The sequence below is a fragment of the Ornithodoros turicata genome, chromosome 2 (assembly GCF_037126465.1).
Source record: "Ornithodoros turicata isolate Travis chromosome 2, ASM3712646v1, whole genome shotgun sequence".
Taxonomy (NCBI): Eukaryota; Metazoa; Arthropoda; class Arachnida; order Ixodida; family Argasidae; genus Ornithodoros; species Ornithodoros turicata.
The window spans coordinates 105,498,146-105,518,920 of record NC_088202.1 but is presented as its reverse complement, the minus strand read 5'-3'; the positions used below and the strand labels follow the sequence as shown (position 1 = coordinate 105,518,920).

At 47.3% G+C, this 20,775-nt stretch overlaps 2 protein-coding genes across 4 annotated transcripts in view; one reads left to right on the top strand and one right to left on the bottom strand.

The window, feature by feature from the left end:
* LOC135383929 (uncharacterized) overlaps positions 1 to 20,775 on the top strand; it is a 242,917-nt gene that overhangs the window by 134,984 nt on the left and 87,158 nt on the right. The window contains exon 1 of one of the 3 annotated variants that reach the window (XM_064613213.1): positions 3,531 to 3,601. The exons of the other annotated variants lie outside the window; for them this stretch is intronic. The gene's annotated coding sequence lies outside the window, so the exon portion shown is untranslated. Of the gene's footprint in view, positions 1 to 3,530; positions 3,602 to 20,775 lie in introns of those variants that run through there. 3 annotated transcript variants of the gene reach the window in all.
* Positions 14,173 to 16,631, bottom strand: LOC135386434 (uncharacterized). Its single transcript, XM_064616342.1, has 3 exons — positions 16,283 to 16,631; positions 15,219 to 15,900; positions 14,173 to 14,859 (listed from the first exon to the last, which is right to left on the bottom strand). The coding sequence occupies exons 1-3, from the start codon at positions 16,465 to 16,467 to the stop codon at positions 14,173 to 14,175; spliced, it is 1,554 nt and encodes a 517-aa protein (XP_064472412.1). The 5' UTR covers positions 16,468 to 16,631.

Below are 20,775 nucleotides of genomic sequence, written 5' to 3'. Positions count from 1 at the left end.
CCACGATTTTTCTATCGCGTTTTATCGCATAAATGCATCGTCGTGCGCCACCGGAAGATCGTCCATTAAGCAGGTAACTCGCTAGGGCGCAAATGTGGGGCTTTGCACACACCCTGTACAACCGCTAAAAATGCGCCAATCTTTCACACAGTGACAGCAACGTGATCAATAATTCATTAACGTCCCTTTTCGTCGACTTCACCACGCGGGTGACTGCCTCTTATTTACTCCTCACTCCTGGGCCGCTTACAACGGAAACTATTTCATATCAACGTACAAACGACAAAAAAAAAACGGTAAATCAATAGACAGAACGAGAAAAATGTGCCTCTAAAAATTTAATATCGTGCATGAGCCGCAGCTACCGTTTATCGCCACTAACGCAGAAGCCGCTGGCATCCTATTGTGCCCCAGGCACTGTCGCGGGATCCTTTTTACGAGAGGTAGGTACATGCCGCTGTTGTCGTCTGCTCCAACGACGCAGAAAGTTTCTCTTCTGCTTTCTGCACGTACCTTTCTTCTTCTTTTCGGTTTTGTTTTGTTTTTATCTTTGCTTTAAGATACGTGGTGCCCGTCGCGACAGTGTTGCCAGCGGTATGAAGATCGCGGATCATTTTATGATAGCAAGACCTCGGGGGAACAGAATACGTGCAGAATGCGTCGAATAGAGAAACTGCTCGTGAAGCCATTTATTCATCCCGAACTCTCTTTCCTGCACTGACTCGTCACGGATTGAATCTGTCCAGAAGAAATTTCTACACATTGTACATAGCGTATTTGCAAGAAAAAGCCCTCACTTTAGAATGTATGTCTATAGAGAGATAATGTCATTTCTTAACCTCCAACCACTCTCAACGCGACGCCGTTTTCATGATATTATGCTCTGTTATAAGATCTTGCACAGTTTTCTCGATACATCATCTTTATTACATCAGCTTCATATCGCCGTACCTGTCAATGTAACCCGACACACGAATATATTGTACTTATCCCACCATATGCCTGCAAATCCGATAGTACGTATTCAACAAATGACAAACGCCAATTCACCCATCTGTTGATATCTTAAACTCCCATTCAAACGTTTTTTAAAACTCTCCTCTTGCGCTCACTCAGTAACACGTGAAGTTGTACAGTTTTTCCCCCTTTTAGTGCTATGTACTGTATATCTCCAAGTCTGTACTGTATGTATATATGTGAATATCTTCCTGTTACGTTCCTCTTCCTGAATATGTTATGTTATGTTTCGCCTAATCTGTATATGTAAGTATATATGTATATGTGTGTGTATATATTTGTAAATACTGCATTGTCTGCGTGCGCCAACACCAAGGCTTCGGCTGTTCTTGGGCACATTAATAAGGGTATGCTATACAGGGTGTCCACGCTAAGTGTGAACAGATTTTTAAAAATATATATAACACTTTTTCCAAGATGAAATCAATTGCAATATAGCATATGCTAAAGGGCACTCCCTAGCAGGGCATTAGCAAAGTCCAAAGGCAATGTCTTAATTAACTTTCATTAATTAACTTTTTAATTATAAAAGCTACAAAGTTGTCCCAATGTGAACATCTGTTCTTTTCGGTCACCTGATATCGTAGCCGTTTTCAGAACAAAAATCCATTCGATAGATCGCCCGCAAAAAATTCGTGAAGGAACGCCATTTTCTTTCTTTATTTTGTTCATTGCGCTTCTTAGAAGACGCGTCTTTCTTTCACCCCCAATGTGAGAGGGAGAAAGAGCACACTATCGCCTCTCCCGTCCTGGAAAAAGATTAAAAGGAAACAGAAAATGCAACCCAAGATATTATTCGTAAACCCTATTCGTAAACCGACACGCGAAGGGCGTAACCAGTGTCACCAATATAGCGGGCGGATGGAACATTATTTTAGCTGCGTTTAATGCCAGCTGCACCATCCATGTTCCACCTTCTCCAAATATTACGCCGGGAAAAAAGGTCTTACGAACACCGTATTCTTCGGAGTGAACCTGGACGCAATACCTGTTGAATCGCCACAAAATTACTGAGTCGCCACAAAATTCATTGAGAGTTGATTTACACGTAAGGTGAGTCAGCAGGTTTGTGTGGCGACATGCTGCACGTGACGCAGGGTAGGACTGCGGATAATTTCGACCACCTGGGGTTCTTCTTGACGTGCGCGGGCAGTGCGCCGTAAATCTCCGACACAGGTGCTGGAAGCAATGTTTACCTCCCCCACATTGCTACCGTCCTCGGTCGGGATCGAACCCGAGTGAGTCGCCACAATTATTTCGTGTGGTCACGTTCTCTATATTCCGTTCTGAGTCCGTCCCTTCATTCCACTTCTATCAAGGCGGCAAGTCAAAACTAGGAGAGGACTTCGTTCATTCACAACGCCCTGGAAAGCAGTATTATCGGTGCGAGCGGGCAAAGTGTCGCTATTTGTTCATTCCGTCTTACTTAGTTTCGCGAGCTTTTTTTAGAGCTACGACAAAAAAAAAAAATTAAAAGAAACATGAGAACGCAACAAGAATAGATGATGATCGATGAGGTGGGTGTTTCATAAGAATATAACACAATAATGTAACAAGTACACAAGTACCTTATTGCAAACGGCTGCATGCAGTGTGACAACTTTGACACTCTGCTCTAAAATCGACATTTAAAAATACGCAACTAATATCAATTACTGCAATAATTGACAGCAAACCAAAAACGCACTGGCTTGCACAAGAGGATTTCTAACATTATCCAACGGGTTTCATTCACGTACAATATACTTTATTTATTTATTTATTTATTTTAATTTTATTATTTTACTTTTATTATTTTTTGAGCCCGGCTTAAACCTCAAGTTAGGAAGGCGTCTCTCTTTCGGAAGGAGACTCTTTCAGTGGCTACCTACGAAGCGCAAGCCCAACGTGAATCGTGTTTGCGTATAGAGGAGGTTGGAATGCATATAGGCTAGCTGAGTAGAAGGGGGGGGGGGGTGCAGATATGTTTAATAGAAAGAAGACAAAAGAAATTAAAGAGAAAATGTCAGCCAGGCTGATGCCGGCTTGCTATACCGAAAAAAAGTAAAACTCAAAACAAACGTTAAAAAAATAAGAAAAAGAGAAAAAGAAACAAGGAAAACAGGAAGGAAAAACAGTGAGTGAAGCACAGGCACGGCATTGCGCGAGAAAAGCCGGTCAGAGGGCGGACGCAAGGCACGAACCTTGCAGAAAGCGGAGCAGGGCTTTGGTGACGGCCCACTGGTTAGGCCGAGGGACGGGACCAAGGAAGGTAGCCATAGACATTGTGATGAACCCACATTAGACGGCAACGCAGGGCTTGCCATTGGGGGGGGGGGGGGGGATGTTTATTAAAGATAAAGGAAAGCGGGAAAGGTGCTGTTGCTAGTACCAAAGATAATGAGGAATAGAAGGCGGTGAAAATGGAGAGGGAGTTGTATGCGTGATAAATACGTTTATCTTTCGTACAAGTACAAGACCAGTACAAGATGGTGCGCAATTTGAAGTTTTAGTCGCGTAGCCCCTCAGGAAAAGGGTTATCCGATAGCAAATTCCGGAAACACTCTCATCGACATTTACGGAAATTCACAGTTCAAAGAAACATGTACGTCAGCCTTTCGCCGTCTCTTTTCCATAATCCTTTAGACCCTACATATTTGGAACAGCCGAAGAGGAATTTTATTGCGCCAGCCGCGCTTTGAAAGAATTCTATGCACGTTTCAGGGATTTATGCCTCCACAATTTTTCAACTCGTGACTCGCCTTTTCCCTGAGATGTCATGACGTGAAACTATGCCTAATAACTGCGCCACTGTCGTCTGTTCGACCGTTAAGAATACCGTTGGCAGGAATTTCCGATCGTTTCTTCGCAGCTTCCCGCTTCATTGCGCATATTTGACCGTCGAGGAAGAACGAAGGATTTGTGGCGTTGATGAAAGAAGCGCGGAATGTAGATTCAATTTAAAGAAACGTGAGAATTATACGACCGTTCATGCATGCCATATGCATCATTTGCTGGCCTTTTGTGCGCCACTCTACATGCATTTCTGATGCGAAATTTCACGAATGTATTTTTAAATTGACCTTTTTCACATACGCGTCGTATCCCAGCGGGTCTTCAGCGAACCACTTTCGGAGCGTGCCAAACAAATCCATGTGAGTAGCACAAAGGACTAAAACCAGTCCGGAGTGTGACCGACGAGCTCGCGCCGTTCGTGCGGTCTCCCCACTGGTCTCCACTTCTGTCGTCCCTATATTGCGCCATCTAATGCAGACGGAGAGAACCCTCTCCAGCGCCTGAAGGTCATGCGCATGCGCATAAGTCGTTGTGAAATAGGTCCATTGACTTTCTTATCACCGTTGCTCCAGTTACGGGAAATTACCAATCTCGATAGTGATTGCTATCGAATTTATTCTAGACAAACATCAGCACAAAATTGTACAAAAATTGTACATTCGTACAAAAATGTATCCAGAAAGTGTATGCGACCTTATTTCTCAATAATGGTGTTTTGTCCTAAGCCATTGCTATTGCATTTTCCTATCAATATCTTTAATAGGTGATTCACGGGGGCGGTATATTTATTAGAACAAAGAAAAAAGGGGGGAAAGGTCAGCCAAACGGCATGTCGACTTGCTATTCCGAAAAAACAGAACGAAAAGAAATTAAAAGAAAAATAACTGAAAGTAAAATAAAAAGGAAAGAATTGGGAAATAAAGGATAAACTAACAATAGGTGAAAGCAAGATGAGATAGATTAAAGACAAAGATGACTTTAAAAAAAGGATGAGGGTAATGCCTACGAGGGTGAGGGTGGGGCACTGAAGAATCAGTTGGCACGACTTGAGTTCACAGGCTGTTCATGAGACCTGCGTCGCTGAGGGACGTCAAAACTGCTTTTATGACTCACCTCGTAAAAATCTAATGAAGTCATGCACTTCTATCTGTGATATACGCTGGTGCTAACAATTTGTTTCTAGGCTCCTCGGAGCTCCACTGTGTCCGAGACGTGCGCAATATTCCAGCTGCATCCTCGGCTTGGCTATATCCTAACGAGTGTTTCAAAGTCATGCTCCCAGTGTGATATCGATCCAGTCATGATACAGTTAATGGTCTAAAAGTTCTGACAAGGGAGCTGCGGGTCCGTCGTTTCCCGACAGCTTGTACATGCAACTCAAAATTTGAGAGAAAAGGTCGTATCTCACACGTTTCCAATACACTAGAATAGGCATTAATATCAACACGTGAACAGCTGTCCTTGCGAGCACTTGTTCGTCCTACACTCTAAAAACGGGGGAGGGGGGATGCCCAAATAGCTTGCCGGTTGTTGGCCGCACACGAGTGGGCATCGTCACGACTATATATATAAGAAAAGGAGAGTGAGCGAGTAAGTAAGAAAAAAAAAGCAGAAAGGTGAAGGATTCAAGGTGAGGTATGCGCAGGATAAATGATACTGATGAGACTGAAGTGTATTGTGGATGAGAGGTGCACTAAAAACAGAGGGGGTAATGACTGAATCGGCTCGCCGTTGTTGGCCACAGAGAAGTGGGCATCGTCACGGCCAAAATATATATAAAAGAACGGATGGATGATTAAGGGTGGAGATGCGTAGAGGGTGCGTGAGTCCGTCGGGGAGCGCGAAAGGAACAGAACAGAGGAGGGGGGGTAATGGCAGGATCGGCTCGCCGTTGTTGGCCACACTGAAGTGGGCGTCGTCACGACGATAGCAAAAAAAAAAAAAAAGAAGGACGGACGGATGGAGGATGAAGGGTGGAGATGCGTAGACAGAACAGATGGTGGTGGTGGTGACGAACCGGCTTGCCGTTGTTGGCCTCACGTATGTGGGCTGCGTCACGACTGTAGCCAGGATGAGATGATATGGTGTGATAACAGATGAAGGAATGATGACGGCCGAAATTTAAGATTTAGGGCTGTCACTGCAGAGTTGCCGAGAAGTCCGAGCAGTACTTGAGCGAGGCCAGATTTCTGGAGAAAGTAGACGAGGCTGCGAATTTTGGAGTGTCTTTCCGTGAAAGAGCCTTTGGGATGTAGGACATCATCCACCGTACCAGAACAGAACCTCACCGCATAGCACGCTCCTAGCCAATCATCATCCTAAATGACAACGTTCTCTCCCTTCACTTGATGAAAACGGGGAGCGTACGCCATTTTTGTGGCAATTATCACTGCACAGTGCCACAAAGGTGGGGGGGGGGGGGGGGTTTGCTTGCCGTGGCCAAACACACACACAGATAAAGAGACGATGATGAGATGGGGCCGTTGCCACAAAAATGGCGTACGGCCCCGTTTTCAGTAAATCATCGGAAAGAACGATGTCACTCAGGATTATGACTGGCTAGGAGCGTTCTGTATGTGGTGAAGTTCATTTTTAAGAGTGTACCTGAAGGTAAGAAATTCGATGACAAAATAATAATCACTGCAGCAAAGCAAACTTCACTGATAAAGAACTTTCATGTAATTCAAATTTCGCTTTCGCACAACGCTATCACATTTATGGTTCTTGACGGATGAGTTTGTTAAGTTAAAAGGAAGATCCAAAACGAGGGCGTTCCCATTCTATACCTCTTTCTCAGTTTTTCTCTTTCCTTTTTCGTGACTCTGATGAGGAAAGTTTCCGAGGCAAAAACTTTGTTTGAACGCGGTCAATTTGTGGTGTCTTGTTTCCGCTGCAGGTATCAAAGCGAGACGACAAAATGAGGTTTCCACTCAACCTACCTAGTTTGGAATTGAGATGGTAGGTGCGGGGCGGGGACATTTCAGCCTTCGCCAGAGGAAGAAAGATGAGGCGAGATCCAAAGCAATTGCCTCGCCGCCAGAGACCGACGAGAAATCGAAGAGGAACAGAAGGGGGAGACGAAAAACCAGCGACTGATCGAATCACCAATTCTTAAAACCTGCCATCCCAAATGAAAAATCGATGCTAATTCGAGCAGGCACATCGGGGCTTTTTGTCTTCGCTCTTGGTAACATATTTCGAAAGCATATAAGCATAAAAATATTAGTTTTTCTTTTTTTTCCTATATTAGGCTGCTGATTGCAGCCTATGAATGTACAGGGTCACATTCAGGCTTGTACAACATACTCAAAAAAGGTATTTAAGTTAAGTTACTGAGTACCACGCAAAAATGTGACTGAGTACTCAACCATGAAAAGTATTCGACTAGAATATTAAATACTCAAAAAAGTAACTCGTACTATCAAGTTACAATTTGTGAATTTTTTGTCAAGCAAATGCAGATAAAATGAAGATAGAGACAGATTCTGGTTTGGATACCCTTGTTTTCCCGCGATATCTTCTTGGCGCATACTCTCCTCCTCGCTCTCCTCCCCGGACATCGCGCCCGATAATGTGACTCGTGCGAATATGCTCGATGTTGCGCTGGTGGTAGTGGTGGTATGATGTTCTAAGGAAAAGGGAGTGAGGTCTGCCTGCTCAAACAAGGCGGCAAGTTTCACTCCTTTGTGAAAGGGGAAGGGGAGAAGGGGGGATGTTGTGCTCAGAGGAAGGGCCCTTGTAAGCGAGCAAGCCACCTCAGACTTTAGGTTGCCACCTGTCCGGATTTCACCCGAATAGTTCGGCAATTCAAGACTTGCGTTTGGTGTCCGGGTGAAGGTGTAATCCGGACGTAAAATGTTCGGAAATTGGCGAAGCCGGAGGGAAAACTTAAAACTTGGGTTTTTCGTTTGTGTCATCGTCGCCAAAGATTGAGCGATAACTAAAATGAGCAATCAAAGCTACGTTGAGCCACATGAAGATACTAGACAAGGCTCTCATCTATTGTTAGAACTCTCCGTACCCAGCGCTCAGTCCACTTCATCTAATCCAAGACAGGGCAAAAGAAAAAAGGAGGGAGGTGTGGCAGGGCCCAACAGTAACGGCTCCACATAGAACCCATAGTTTGAGAGAATTCACATAGCACTGGACGTAATGCAAATTGAATTGACTAGACCAATAAGAATGTGACGTTATACATTACAGCCAGCCGATCAAGGGCCTTCCTGCTTGTGTCGCCTTTTCAATATATATATTGTTTTAATCAACGGTGCCTTTCAGTTAACATTTGTAACCACCATCGCTAATAGGCTCCAGAATGCAAGGTGCAAGGTGCAGAAGGCACATCGGTCCTCTCTCGTGACTTTGAAAGACAATCATAACAGGCCCCCATAGCTCCCCCTCTTCGCGGCTCTAAAAAAATGTTTGCACGTCATAAACACATGGTATTACTCCGTCAGGCATCATAGTTGATACCCATTGGCCGAAGGACATTGCGCGCTCCGCTCTTGGTTGGCAAAGTTTCAAAAGAGCATTCTTTCGCGGCATGGAGGAAGGAAACACAGGAGCGGCCCTTCCAAGTTTTTGCCATGGGGACGGGCGTGCCAGCCTCGCATTGCACTCTGGGATGCTCCTGTCTACCATGTGACCGCTCACCTGACCCCAAGAGCATGCGCAGGCCAGCTCCCTAAGCAGACGATGGGTACGGAAGTCGTAATTGCAGCTCAGACGCTCAGGTATCTGCCTTGTGATCATGGAGGTAATAAACTAAGGAGAGGGCTAAAAGATCGGAAGGCCGTGGGACCCCTCTAGCGGTCGCTCCTGGCAATACCACGCCCATCTAGTTGCCCGGTCACGTGATCCCCACATGTTTCGGCGTTATGGCGGTCTGCGCGGAGGCTTTGAAGTTTAGCAAACTTCATCTTCAGCAAACGCCTTACCTTCAAGGAGTCCATTCGCACAATACTTTGAAGGTTATGGGTTGTTTCAACATTTGGCGCGTGATAAATCGCAGCAAAATAGCAAAACAGAAGAGAAGCCAGGCAATGTCACGATGACGTACGTATATCTTCTAGCAATTTAGTGATCCATTGCTTCCACACTGAGATGATCTATCTTGTGTTTCAACGGGTGTGATAACTTCGAACTCCAAATATGTTATGAAAGCGGAAACAAGTTATTCGGCCGCAGCTCGTCTCTGTATTCAGGTAAGATACGCCGCGGACATGGAGGACGCCATGTTTTATGTATACGTCTATGTATACGTGTATTATGTGTATGTATGTACGTCTTGCCGTGACGTTTATGGGTCACGTGTGTGGGCAACTAACCACAATGCCATGCGCGGGTCACAGCACGCTCGCTTGCATTGGGAGAGGCGCTTAGGGCATCTCCTTAGTTTCTTACCTCCATGCTTGTGATGAGCGCCGCGCGTCCAGTTTTATTTGTGTGTGTTCGGAGGTTTACTCTTGGTGTGCCCTTCTACTACAAGACCGGTCACGGTCTGCAGGACAAGCAGGCAGTACTAGAAACATCATTCGTGGCAGTGACGTTCGTGTGACGACGTGGCCACGTTTTGTGTTTGTTGCTGAAGTGGTAAAGCATGCCAGTAATCAAACTTATACAACAATGAAGGAAATCAGATGAATCTGCAGCTGTAGCACAGCACCAGCTTGCAAACGAACGATTCAAGATGACTCTCTCACAGACAGGGATACGAAACAAACCGATCAAGTACGTACTTACGAATGAAACGTTATGCCGTGACAGAGCTGCTTTCTGTTGAACAACAGCCGCAAGCGCGGTAAGAACACGTTAACAAAATGTTGTTTCCGCAATGGTGTTCACATTTTAAGAGTAAATGACTTTGGAAAAGCATAAAAGCACGGAAAACAGCGCGAGCAACAAAGCATTGCTAAACCGAAACTTTAGAGAGGATCACGTGGTGGACAGGAAGTAATGGCGGTTTTGACAGGGGCGACCGCCAGAGGGGTCCCACGGCAATCTGTTCGAAACGGCCGCTCCTGCCTCCATGTTTCGCGGGCTGCCTGTCTGGCGGACAGTTACGAGAGGAGAAGGGAGAGAAGTCGAGAAGTGGCAGCGGCGTCTCGACGATGTCAGTTGACAGCACCGTATGACTATGACCGCATTGTTCAAAGAGAAGTGGAGAAGTCGCAGATTTGTTAGTGTGTCAAAGTGACTCAGCGCGTTTTGTGGTGTTTCCCGACGCAAGTATCCTACGTACGAAGTCTCTCGAGTTCAGAACGGGAATGCAGTGGTGAGCTGACGCCTGAGGAACACAGGAACACCTGTGAGCGCCGTCGCATTTCCAAATTCAGTCACAACGGTCACAACGGAGACAGGATTCGGTGTCCATGCGACAAGCATTTCCCGCTCCGTTGAAACCTTCACACTACTGCGACCAACGAAAGGAGATGGTTACCGTGAAATCGCATGCACTCGTGTGAGCGTCGCTCGCTTCTAGGCAGTGTTGCCAACATTTTTTCGGCGCTCCCTCCAAGTCAACCCCAAAACTCTCTAGAATCTGGACAAAAACCTCCGTTTCTAAAAATGTCGTGTATTTTCAGTGAAACAATTAGATATTGATGATATACTGACATATTCACTTGCAAGGAACATATCACAGGTTTTGTATACGCAGGCATGTCCTTTACCGAGCATCGCCCCGACTCGAGTTGAGGTGAGAGTAGTGAGAAAATAAAACTAAAGAGTGGAGATCGAGTCTAAAAGTCTGGTAGAATGCACTGCTTTGCAATGCTATGCTTTGGGAAACCTCTTCAGGCCAGTCCTTGAATTCATCAAGTTTAAGTCACGCGTACTCCTTCGAGAACTTCTGTCGGTATATGGTGACTTCTTCTCTGGATTGGAAGGCTTCCCCATTATTGTGAGGATGGATATTGTGCCCCAGAAGCAAACAGACACGCGAAAAATCGAAAGAGCTTCACAGAGTATGCAAACCCAACACGCGTCCGCCGTCACGGAGAGGAGCGGACGCTTGGCCGGAGCAGACGCCAGCACACGAAGCACGAAGAAACCCCGAGTAAGCCGCATAAGGTGTGCAACACGCTACTTTCTAAAACATCAGGCGTTCTGAAACTTCTGCAGTTTGTCATCTGACATTCGTTGATCCTGTTTCGGGGTCGTATTAGCAAAACTTTTATGGGTACATGACGAAAGTTGAAATTCCTCTGAAATCCCTCCGAAGTGCAACCGAAACCTCCAGATTTCCCTCCTCCCTCCAAATTAAAATTCTTCCCGCTAGGCTCCGGCACAAACCCTCCAGATTTGGAGGGAAATCCTCCAACTTGGCAACACTGCTTCTAGGAGTAGACTGTGTGTGTTTTGCGTGTTCGAACTTGGTCAACGAACGCAACGATTTGGACTCTACGCACGGTGAATATTTGTGTCAGACTATTGAGTCAGTACGATGTTTCAAATAAATGTGTATTTTGTCCAAAATTTGCCTAGTTGTTCTGGCATACGGGATAACGCTCGGTATCGTTATTTTATTCCCCCCATTCCACCAAGCACTGGGGTAGAGTATCGCCTGTTGCGATGAAACTCCCCACTCTCCAAGGCCGAAAATAAAGTTGTTGTTGTTGGGATAACGAGCGTCGGGCATGAAATCCAGTAAAAGTAAAAGCCTATGGTGGCCAGTACCGGGCCGAAAGGCGAGCCAAACTGAGAGACTCCTGATTGGCCGAATGGTAGGCATCATAGTTCATTTTCATTGGTTGCATGCTCAGTGTTGCCTGAATTATCTCAAACTATGGGCTCTATGGGGAGCTGTGGGAGCCTGATAATAATACAGCTTATACATAAGTGCGCGCCATCTGTGTACGCAAGTGAGGACTAACGTTTGCGCGCCATGTTTGAGTATAGCTGTCGTCAGTTTCGGTTTTCGGCGTCTGCAGTCTCTGTGCAGAGGGTGCACGACAATGCCTCATTACTGTGCTGTGCCACTGTGTACACAAAAAGGAAACATTGGCCATGACAATGAGAAGGTAAGGTTAGGATTTGCTTATATTTTGCTTCAGTGAAGAGACATGTGCGTGATCGCGCGCGAGTGTTGTGATTCAACAGCCGAGATTCTTCTTCTTCTACTGTTCCTGGGTATACAGACACTTTGAACCGCACGCGACGTGGTGCCATTCACTTTCCGCCGCAGAATCATTTCAGAATCATGTTAATCAGTGGTATGACACGTCAGCTTATCAGTCGCCGCTTGCTGTGATGTTGTTTCAGCGCACTAGTGTGGTGCACACAAAGTCAATGCGTCTATCAGCGCACTAGTGTGGTGCACAAAAAGTCAATGCGTCTATCAGCTACAAGTTCGGACAGTGCTTTACATTTTTGCAGGAAACTGTCAATCTCTTCATCGTGCTTTGCTAGAGTGCTCTTCCCTGAGAAAGAAAAAAATAATGGGTTCACAAAAACATGAGAGAAAGGAGCAGGCACGTTGTTGATGGTATCAAGTTTGCATGGATCCGTTGTCAGTCCCTTTTGTCCTGTTCTGTCTTAGGTATCCTTCCACAGTTTCCCAATAGTGAAAGCACTGCAAGACAAGTGGGTCGTCGCTATAAAGAGGAAGCCTCCCTACAATACTGTGACAGCTAAAGTCTGCTCTTTGCATTTCAAGGAAAGTGACTTTGTGAAGAATGTTGCAAGTGGACGAAGAATGCTTCACAGCAATGCTGTGCCAAGTATTTTCAAATTCAAAAAAGTGACGAAAGAACGGAAAGCCCCAAAAGAGCGAAGGGCACTCATACCAAAGTCTGCTTGGCCAAATGCTCAGAACATTCAAGACAGACGTCCAGCCGAATGCCATGATTTTGCCACAAGTGAAGAGCAGTGTGAAACTAGTGAAAATGATACGATACTAACAGCCGTGCCAGAAACACAGTCACCTTCCAAAACAGAAGAAGAGATGAGGATGCAGAAAAAAGATGAATTGATAGAGAGTCTCCAAAAATCCTTGCAAGTGGCAAATGCAGAAATAGCCCGACTAGAAAGGGAGCTCCTGCTACTGAAGGAAAAACACAGGAAGCTGGAGGAGAAACACCTTCCATTTTCTGTTGAACGTTTCAAGGGCTCTGACGACGATATCCAATTTTATACTGGCCTCCCTTCCTATGCTATGTTCAAAAACTTTCTCACATATCTTGACCCGGGTGAGCGTGGTTGCAACATCCAATATGGAACGTCTAGCGACAGCATTTCACCCCTTGGAAGGCCTCATGCACTTTCGATGGACAATGAGCTGTTCCTGACCCTAGTCAGACTACGGGTTGGCTTGTTCCAGCAGGACCTAGCACACAGGTTTAGTGTCACCCAAGCAACGATAAGCAGGATACTTTCAGCATGGATCAATCATCTGTACCTAAAGCTCAGTGCACTCCCACAGTGGCCATCTCGCGAAATCATTCAGAAAAACATGCCAGTGGCCTTCAAAGAAGAGTTCCCAAGCACAAGAGTGATAATAGATGCGACAGAAATAAAATGCCAAGTGCCCAGCTCATTTGTGTTACAATCAGAGACATACTCGACGTACAAGTCGTCAAACACCTTGAAGTCTCTTATTGGAGTGTCACCGGATGGCTACCTGACATTTGTGTCTTCCCTCTACACCGGAAGTATCTCCGACAAGGAACTAGTGAAGAAAAGTGGACTTTTATCTCTAAAATTTGAAGAAGGAGACTCCATCATGGCTGATAAAGGGTTTAGAATACAGGATCTCCTCAATCCCCTGAAAATTGGACTCAACATTCCACCATTCACAACGCAGGGCAAGCTAACAAAGGAAGAGGTTCTGGAGACGCAGAAAATCGCTTCCTTGAGGATACACGTGGAACGCAGGATCCAGCGAATAAAGACCTATCATATATTTGACAGTGGAGTGCCCATCACGCTTTGTCCCCTTGTGAATCAAATGTGGACTGTATGTGCATTATTAAGCAACTACCAAAGCCCCATTATGAAAACTTACGACTAGTGGTAGCCAGGGGAGTTCCGTCTGTGAACGTTCCTTTGTGTTTACTGTGATATTTTCCATTGACAGTGACGACTGTCAGAGGTACCTGAATGTTCCTTACTGTTGCTGTGATATTTTTGTTGTAATGTAGTCAAAGTGTTGTACATAAGAAGGTGGGGAAGTTGCAAAAAAACAAAAGACAATGAGTGGGCAGTGCAATGTATAATCTGTAGCATATTTACAATAATAAATCAGACTCTGCATTGTTAAAGTGTAGTTTCCATTTTATGCAAGTGATACTGAAAGGGGCGTATCTGACAGCGATAGATAAAAGTTGTTCAGAATCCTGAATCTCACTTATACAATAAAAGTACAGTCGCATTTTGACAAGGTTATGGTGATGCTTCAAGGTAAGGCAGAGCACAGTCAAAATAGAACCTAGTCAGTACCTTTATCATCTCATCACAAAATGAGGGGCAGAAGTCAACTTTAGCAACAATGATCCACGATGGTGAATACACCACACAATGGCCCCACCTAGCTCCTGAGCAAAACATCTGGCCCATCATTTGATAATAGTATTCATGGTGCTCTTTTAGATGTGGCTTGCCATCCCTCACTTCAATGCAAAAGTCCTTATCTTGAAGTGCATCTTCTAATGATGTTGCCCTTTTCGACCATGGGCACTTCACCTCCAACACACCGTGAGCTGGGGTCTGCTCGGGATCGTACACAATCCGATCAGGCGTTGAGCCCAGCCAGGGAAAGTCCGGTCGAACCATGAAACCACATGCAAAGACGTGGACGTGGTGGCGGATGTGACGAAGTACTTCGATGTACCTCAGGACAGCATTATGCTCATTAGAGGTACCATAACGCACAGACGCTGCACTGAACTGCTTTGGGCGAAGTAAGTTTCGCAATGCCACCTCTGTCCACGGCTTCTGGCGCTTGCACACGTGGCCAAATCTGGAAGATGACAGACGATTCCTCCTTTCCTTCTCCCACAGTGTGCTCCTGGCTTGTTTTCTGGTGTCCTGTTCAAGTTGTTGGGCATTGGCAGCTGATATCCGTATCTCCTGCAACAAGGATCACTCTTAAAAGGAAGCATGTACAGAAGCACAGTTTCCTAGTTGCCACATCAATAACTGCATGGGATGTTTGTACAAAAACTAGCAGACACATAGTGTATGGGGCCGGTTGGTACATATCCTTTGGCCAGGCGACAACAGAGGAAAGAACGAGACAGCGACGACGCAAACTTGTCGTCAAACATGGCGTCGTCGCTGTCTCGTTCTTTCCTCTGTTGTCGCCTGGCCAAAGGAAGGATGTTTGTACAAGCCTGCTTTGAGACACCTGCTGAAAAATTCAAAACAGAGAGCTTCGGTTTTATTATAGAGGTTGCACAAGGCTTTGCGGAAAAGACAAATAAACCTACCATGAGCACAGAAGAATTGCTGTTCTCTGGCAAAGACCATTCCGGACAATCTTGAAACAGGGTGAATCCGTGAGCTCTGCAGGTAGATATGTCCTGGCCTTGACTCAGAGCGACAAAACTTTTGAAGTCAAAAGGTAGACAGCTGAGCTGCACAGCCATCACGGAGTTCTCAAGAGCTGGGCCATATTTGGTGTCCACATACGTAGAATGTGCAGCACTTTCGAGTGTGTCACTGAGTGTACCTCCTACCATGCCCTTTACGCTCTCAGCAAATTGGAGTACGGAACTTCTTTTCTCGTCTACCGTCTCTTCCTTCTTTCGGACGTCGCTCAGCTTGCAGTGGAGAGGTTCTTCAGGACGGTCTTCTCCAAGCCTCCTCCAGTTCACCTGCATGACATTCTCGGGTGCAAGTACTGCTCTTGGTCGTCCCCACTGCTGAGGGAGCTCAGTACAAGCAAGCTCGTCCGGGATATGCTTGTAGCCAAGAGCTAGAAGTCTGGCCACCGTCTTCAACACTGCGACAGTATGACAACAGTGCCCAGAAGAGCCTGCTGTGCAAGCGCATGCAGAGCTCTCCACCCATGGTGCCTCGGACAAGGTCACGGTAACTCTGTATGGAGTGCCAGTCTTCTTTTGGCTCCTGAAGCATCCAGCCGTAATCTGATGAAGCCTCCTCCCCGACCTGCATTTAGAACTCCATGATCGAAGAAGCCAGAGGTTGGGCAGATACAAAACAAATACACAAGAAGGGGACTCACAACCATTTATGCTATCCTGCATTTAGAACATTATCGTTGTTTACTTGCTTGCCATCAAGACAAAGAGCATAACGTCGTATGTGCGCCACTCAGTAGTCATAACCCACTGATGTCATGTTAGCAGCGTTCCACGCATGTTGACACTATGTTCGACTATTGGTACTATACATCAGTGATAGTTGTCAAAAACGTCTTGATTTTAAGCGCCGGCGAGCGCTTCGGTACGACGGGCGAGCACGGGACTCCTAAGTTTATATCAATACATGACGCTCTGCTGCAAAATGAAGGCAAATGATTGGTACTCACTGGTCGAGAAACGATCGCGTTTTCATAGTACGTAGTTCGACGAAAGACTCAGTCATAAAGTTGTAACTTCGTCGACTGTGCTTTTCCGAAGTTGTCTGTCCAGAATAGAACACATTCACAAAGTTGTCGTCAAAGTACGGCAACCTTATCAGCTCCGTTGTCCATTCTTCTTGCTGGTCTGACATCGTAGAGAACCTGCGCTGCCTACACTTTCAAGACGTGAAGTTTTTCTAATACAGGAGAGACGGAAACCGTAGCATAAATAGCACAGAGCAAACCTAGAACAGCGGAGTCAATACTCAAACATGGCGCCCGAGACAGGAGGCGGCACGAGATGGCAGCACTTATGAATAAGCTGTATTCACCAACATGCCTTTCAAGTCAACACATTGTCCCACGTATCTACTAGAGCTAATGCGCCGCCTACTTCTACAGGCTATATGCAGCGGAAGGACGGGGTACCCCGGAATATCTGGGGTGAAATGTACATATGCACATGTAAGTGGCACAGAGCCCAAGTAAAACAGACGAAATTAATTGTTTCTCGACCCTTCTGTCTCCCGGAAAAAATAAATGAAGTGGAGTATCTTAGGAATAACTTAATAAATGAATATAAGTTACTCCTAAAAGTTTTACTTACTTACTTTTACTTTAAAAACATACTTTTGAAAATATTTGTAAGATACCAAGTTACTCCCAAAAGATAAAGTAACTTGAGTAGAGTATTTAATTTATCACGAGTCTGGCTCACATTTTGTGCATGTTGTATATTTGGTATTGATGCATTTGTAGCTTGCGTGAAGCAGCCGTATGGAGGAAGCGTTCCTCCATACGGTTGTTTCACGCAAGCTACAAATACATCAGGAAGGAACGTAAACTCGTTGGCTCCTGACAGGGTATGGTTGGTGAAGTAATAACATTGTTAATATTCAAATTGCTTTGCATTTTGTGGCCTTTCGAGTCGACCTAGATTATAGGTATAACTCCAAGCATTCCAGACGAGACGTGTGTTTATGTGTGTGTCTGTATTTGAGTGTTTCAGACGTCCAGTTTATCATACTTTCAATATATCAAACTCTCCGATATATTTCAAACGTCCAGTACTTCGAGTTGCCTACAGTTACAGACTTTCAGCATTCCAAACGCACAGCAATAGGGGGGGGGGTATATGTTTATTCACACAAAAGGAGATGTCAGCCAGGCAAGTGCCTGCTTGCTACTCCTTAAAAAAACAGGTGCGGGAGAAGCCGCGATGGCAACGATGTGCTGTGGGTGGTGAGGCTTGCCGCCTGTGCTTCAGAGGGTGGTCATCATTTCGGTGGCCTTGAGGTACTCGAAGAGTGCCTTGGTAACATCCCGTTGCCCAGGGTGCGGGACAGGCCCGAGGAGTGTAGCGAGCGAGATGGGTTGGTGGCCCAAGGCTTGGAGGCTTCGGGCGAGGGCGGCACGGGGCGCCGAGAACGTCGGGCACTTTAGCAGGAGGTGGGCTACGTCGGCGATGGCGCCGCAGGCATCGCAGTTTGCGTTGGCGCGTCTGCCCATCTTGTGCAGGAGTGACGGAGTGTGAAGGAGGGTTTCCTCGGCCCTGGTAAGGTGTTGGGTGGGGTAAAGTTGCATCGCGGGGTCGATGACTCGAAGAAAGATGTTGCATCGAATAGCGTCTGCAATGAAGTGGCGGGTTTCAGAGGCAGACCATCGACGAGTTTGAAGGCGAGGCAAGCTGATGCCGTGAGCGGGAGGTTTGCGATGGGGCTGTTACAGCTATGCGCGCGCCTTGCAGCAGCGTCGGCACGGGTATTCTCAGGGCCTATGTAGCTGGTACCCACTGGACCCAGACGGTATGACCGGAGGCGAGAACAGAGTTGTATGACGAGATAGACATTGCGTGGAGGTCGTCGATCGTCTGGAATCCGTGTGAGCTGATAACCTCTAACGCTGCCTTACTATCCGTATAGATGGACCAGTTTCCCTGTGGCGAGATAGAAATGTGCTCAAGCGCCGCGTACACGGCAAAGAGTTCAGCCTCCGTGGATGACGTCTCGTTTGCAAGTTTAAAGATGCGCTCGATGTCCTCGTGGGGCACATAAAATGATGCGCTCGCTCTGTCAGGTACGACCGACCCGTCGGTGTAAACAGCTAGCGGCTGGTCATGCTGGAGAGGTGCTCCAGGGCAAGCTGACGTGCGACAACGGAAGGCGTGTCATTCTTTCGCCCAAGGCCGGGGATAGTGGAGTACACGAAGGGCCGGTCGAGGGCCCACAAAGGAGGGGCAAAGGACACGGTACAAGAAGGCTGGGGCACAACCACCCGCAGCCAGTCGACAGCGCCACCAAAGGCAGAGTCGGGGTAGTAACTTCCTATGAGCCGGAGATAGTGGAATGGGTGCTGCGTTAGGATCCGCTTGTAGACTAGAAGGGTCTCCCTGTCACGCAGGATGTTTGCAGGTGGTTCACGTGCCTCCGCAAGGACTGAGTATGTTTCGGTCGTCTTAGGCAGGCCCAGACACACTCGAAGGCTGCGGGCCTCGATATTGAGGAGCACACGCTCGTCAGTCCTACTCAGGCCGTGCAACACCGGGAGGCTGTAGCGCAGCAGGAACACGAGGGAGTGGTGTACTCGGCGCAGGTCGTCACAAGACGGACCCCACGACAGTCCAGAGACCCGTCGTAGGACGTTCGCAAAGTTGGACGTCTTTGCCGAGAGTGCCTTGATGTGGTGGGACCGTGACAGGCGTTTGTCAATGATGACGCCGAGATATTTGCAGTGCGGCACGAATTGGAGAGGGGTTCCAGAGACATGAAGAGGGTAGCGGACGAATGATCACCCGATAAACGCCATACCGACTGTCTTGCTCTGGGAGACACGTAGTCCCCTATCGGCCAGGTATAACACGATGGTGTTCAGGGCGTCTTGTTGGCGATGTTGAATGGCGTCACGCCACATGGCGGAGGTCCATATGCGAATGTCGTCAGCGTAAAGTGTAACGTTGGTATGTTCAGACAAGTGCGTCGGGAGTGAAGCCATCATGAGGTTGAATAGGAGCGGACTTAACACACTGCCTTGCGGTACGCCGCGATGGACAGGGAACGGGGCTGTGTCACCTTGCGTGGTGCGCACAAATGGAGTCCGATCCGACAGGAAGTGCCGGATCCACGCCGTCATGCGGGCCCCGACACCCGACTCGTGCAGCGTTGCGACAACCGCGCTGTAGAGGACGCTGTCCTAGGCTTTCATGACGTCCAGGAAAGCAGCGGCTGTGAGTTGGCCTTCAGACTGTGCTTGTTGAACGCTAGACACGACATCAACCACGTTGTCGATGGACGATCTTCCCTGCCGAAAGCGCGCCATGGCTTCGGGGAAGTACCTCGTGGTTTCAAAGTACCAGGTCAACTGTACGTGAATCATGCGCTCCATGATCTTCGCCAGACAGCTAGTATGATCTTCGATATCCTTGTGCCAGAAAACTCCAAACTCCAAACACAGCTAGTAAGGGCTATCGGCCGAAAGGAGTCTAGATCGGGAGGTGATTTTCCGGGTTTCAGGATGGGCACAACAACCGCCACATTCCACTCCTGGGGCACAGCGCCAGCGCACCAAGACTCGTTGAGTATCCGTAAAAGCAGCTGTCGTCCACACAGCGGGAGGTTGTGGAGAGCCTTGTAGGCGACAAGGTCTGCCCCGGGGGATGTGTGCATTGGTGAGCGACGCAAAGCCGATTTCAGTTCCATTAGCGAGAACGGTTGACCCAGAGAGGGCTCAGGTGATGGTTCCGGAACAACCGGGATGTCACGGGCTGACGCTGAGTACTCCTCTGCAAGCTGTAATTCGGTGCGTCCTGTGGCCACGGAGAGTAATCGAAGCGGGTCTCTCTGGGTAACAGGTTCGGCTAGTCCTCTGAGTATCATCCATATTCGGGACAGAGGTGTTCGCGGAGATAGGGAGGAAGCAAAGTTGCTCCAGTGATTTCTGGCCAATTTACAGATGTGTCTATGGACGGCCTTTTGTGTCCGTCGCGCTTGCAGCATATGGGCCAAGAGATGCGTGCGACGGGCCCGCCTCTCTGCTCTTTGGTGACGTGCCTTGGTGTCCCGCGCAGCGCTGAGACGTGGATGGTGGTCGCCAACGCCGGAGAAATACCTATCGATGTCTCCGCCAAAGAGAAACCATCCGATACTATTTACGGTTGCTCGCTCACCACCGGCGCCACCCTCGGGTTCAAAAGCTACGTAGGCGGAAGAACAGTAAACTCTCGCTATGTGTTACAGCAGCATCTGGCAACATCCCTGGCTTTACTGTTGCCTCGACCGCCCCTTCAGTGGCGCCATGGTCACTGCCGTACCCATCCCTCTTGACACACATCCCTGGCCTCTTAGGGCCGAAGAGTCATATCCCCGTTCCGGTTCTCAAGAACTCTACTTTAGAAATGATGGGTACAAAGAACAGAGGCCGCACGGCTGTGTTCACAGATGGTTCGTCTACGTCGGATGGCTCCT

Bases quoted from the DNA above. Each gene is read 5' to 3' on its own strand.
- LOC135386434 (XM_064616342.1), bottom strand. From the start codon at position 16,467: ATGTCAGACCAGCAAGAAGAATGGACAACGGAGCTGATAAGGTTGCCG. The intron at 15,901-16,282 runs GTGAGTACCAAT...TTCTAAATGCAG, and splicing joins ACGCGATCGTTTCTCGACCA to GTCGGGGAGGAGGCTTCATC. The intron at 14,860-15,218 runs GTAGGTTTATTT...TCCTTGTTGCAG, and splicing joins GCAATTCTTCTGTGCTCATG to GAGATACGGATATCAGCTGC.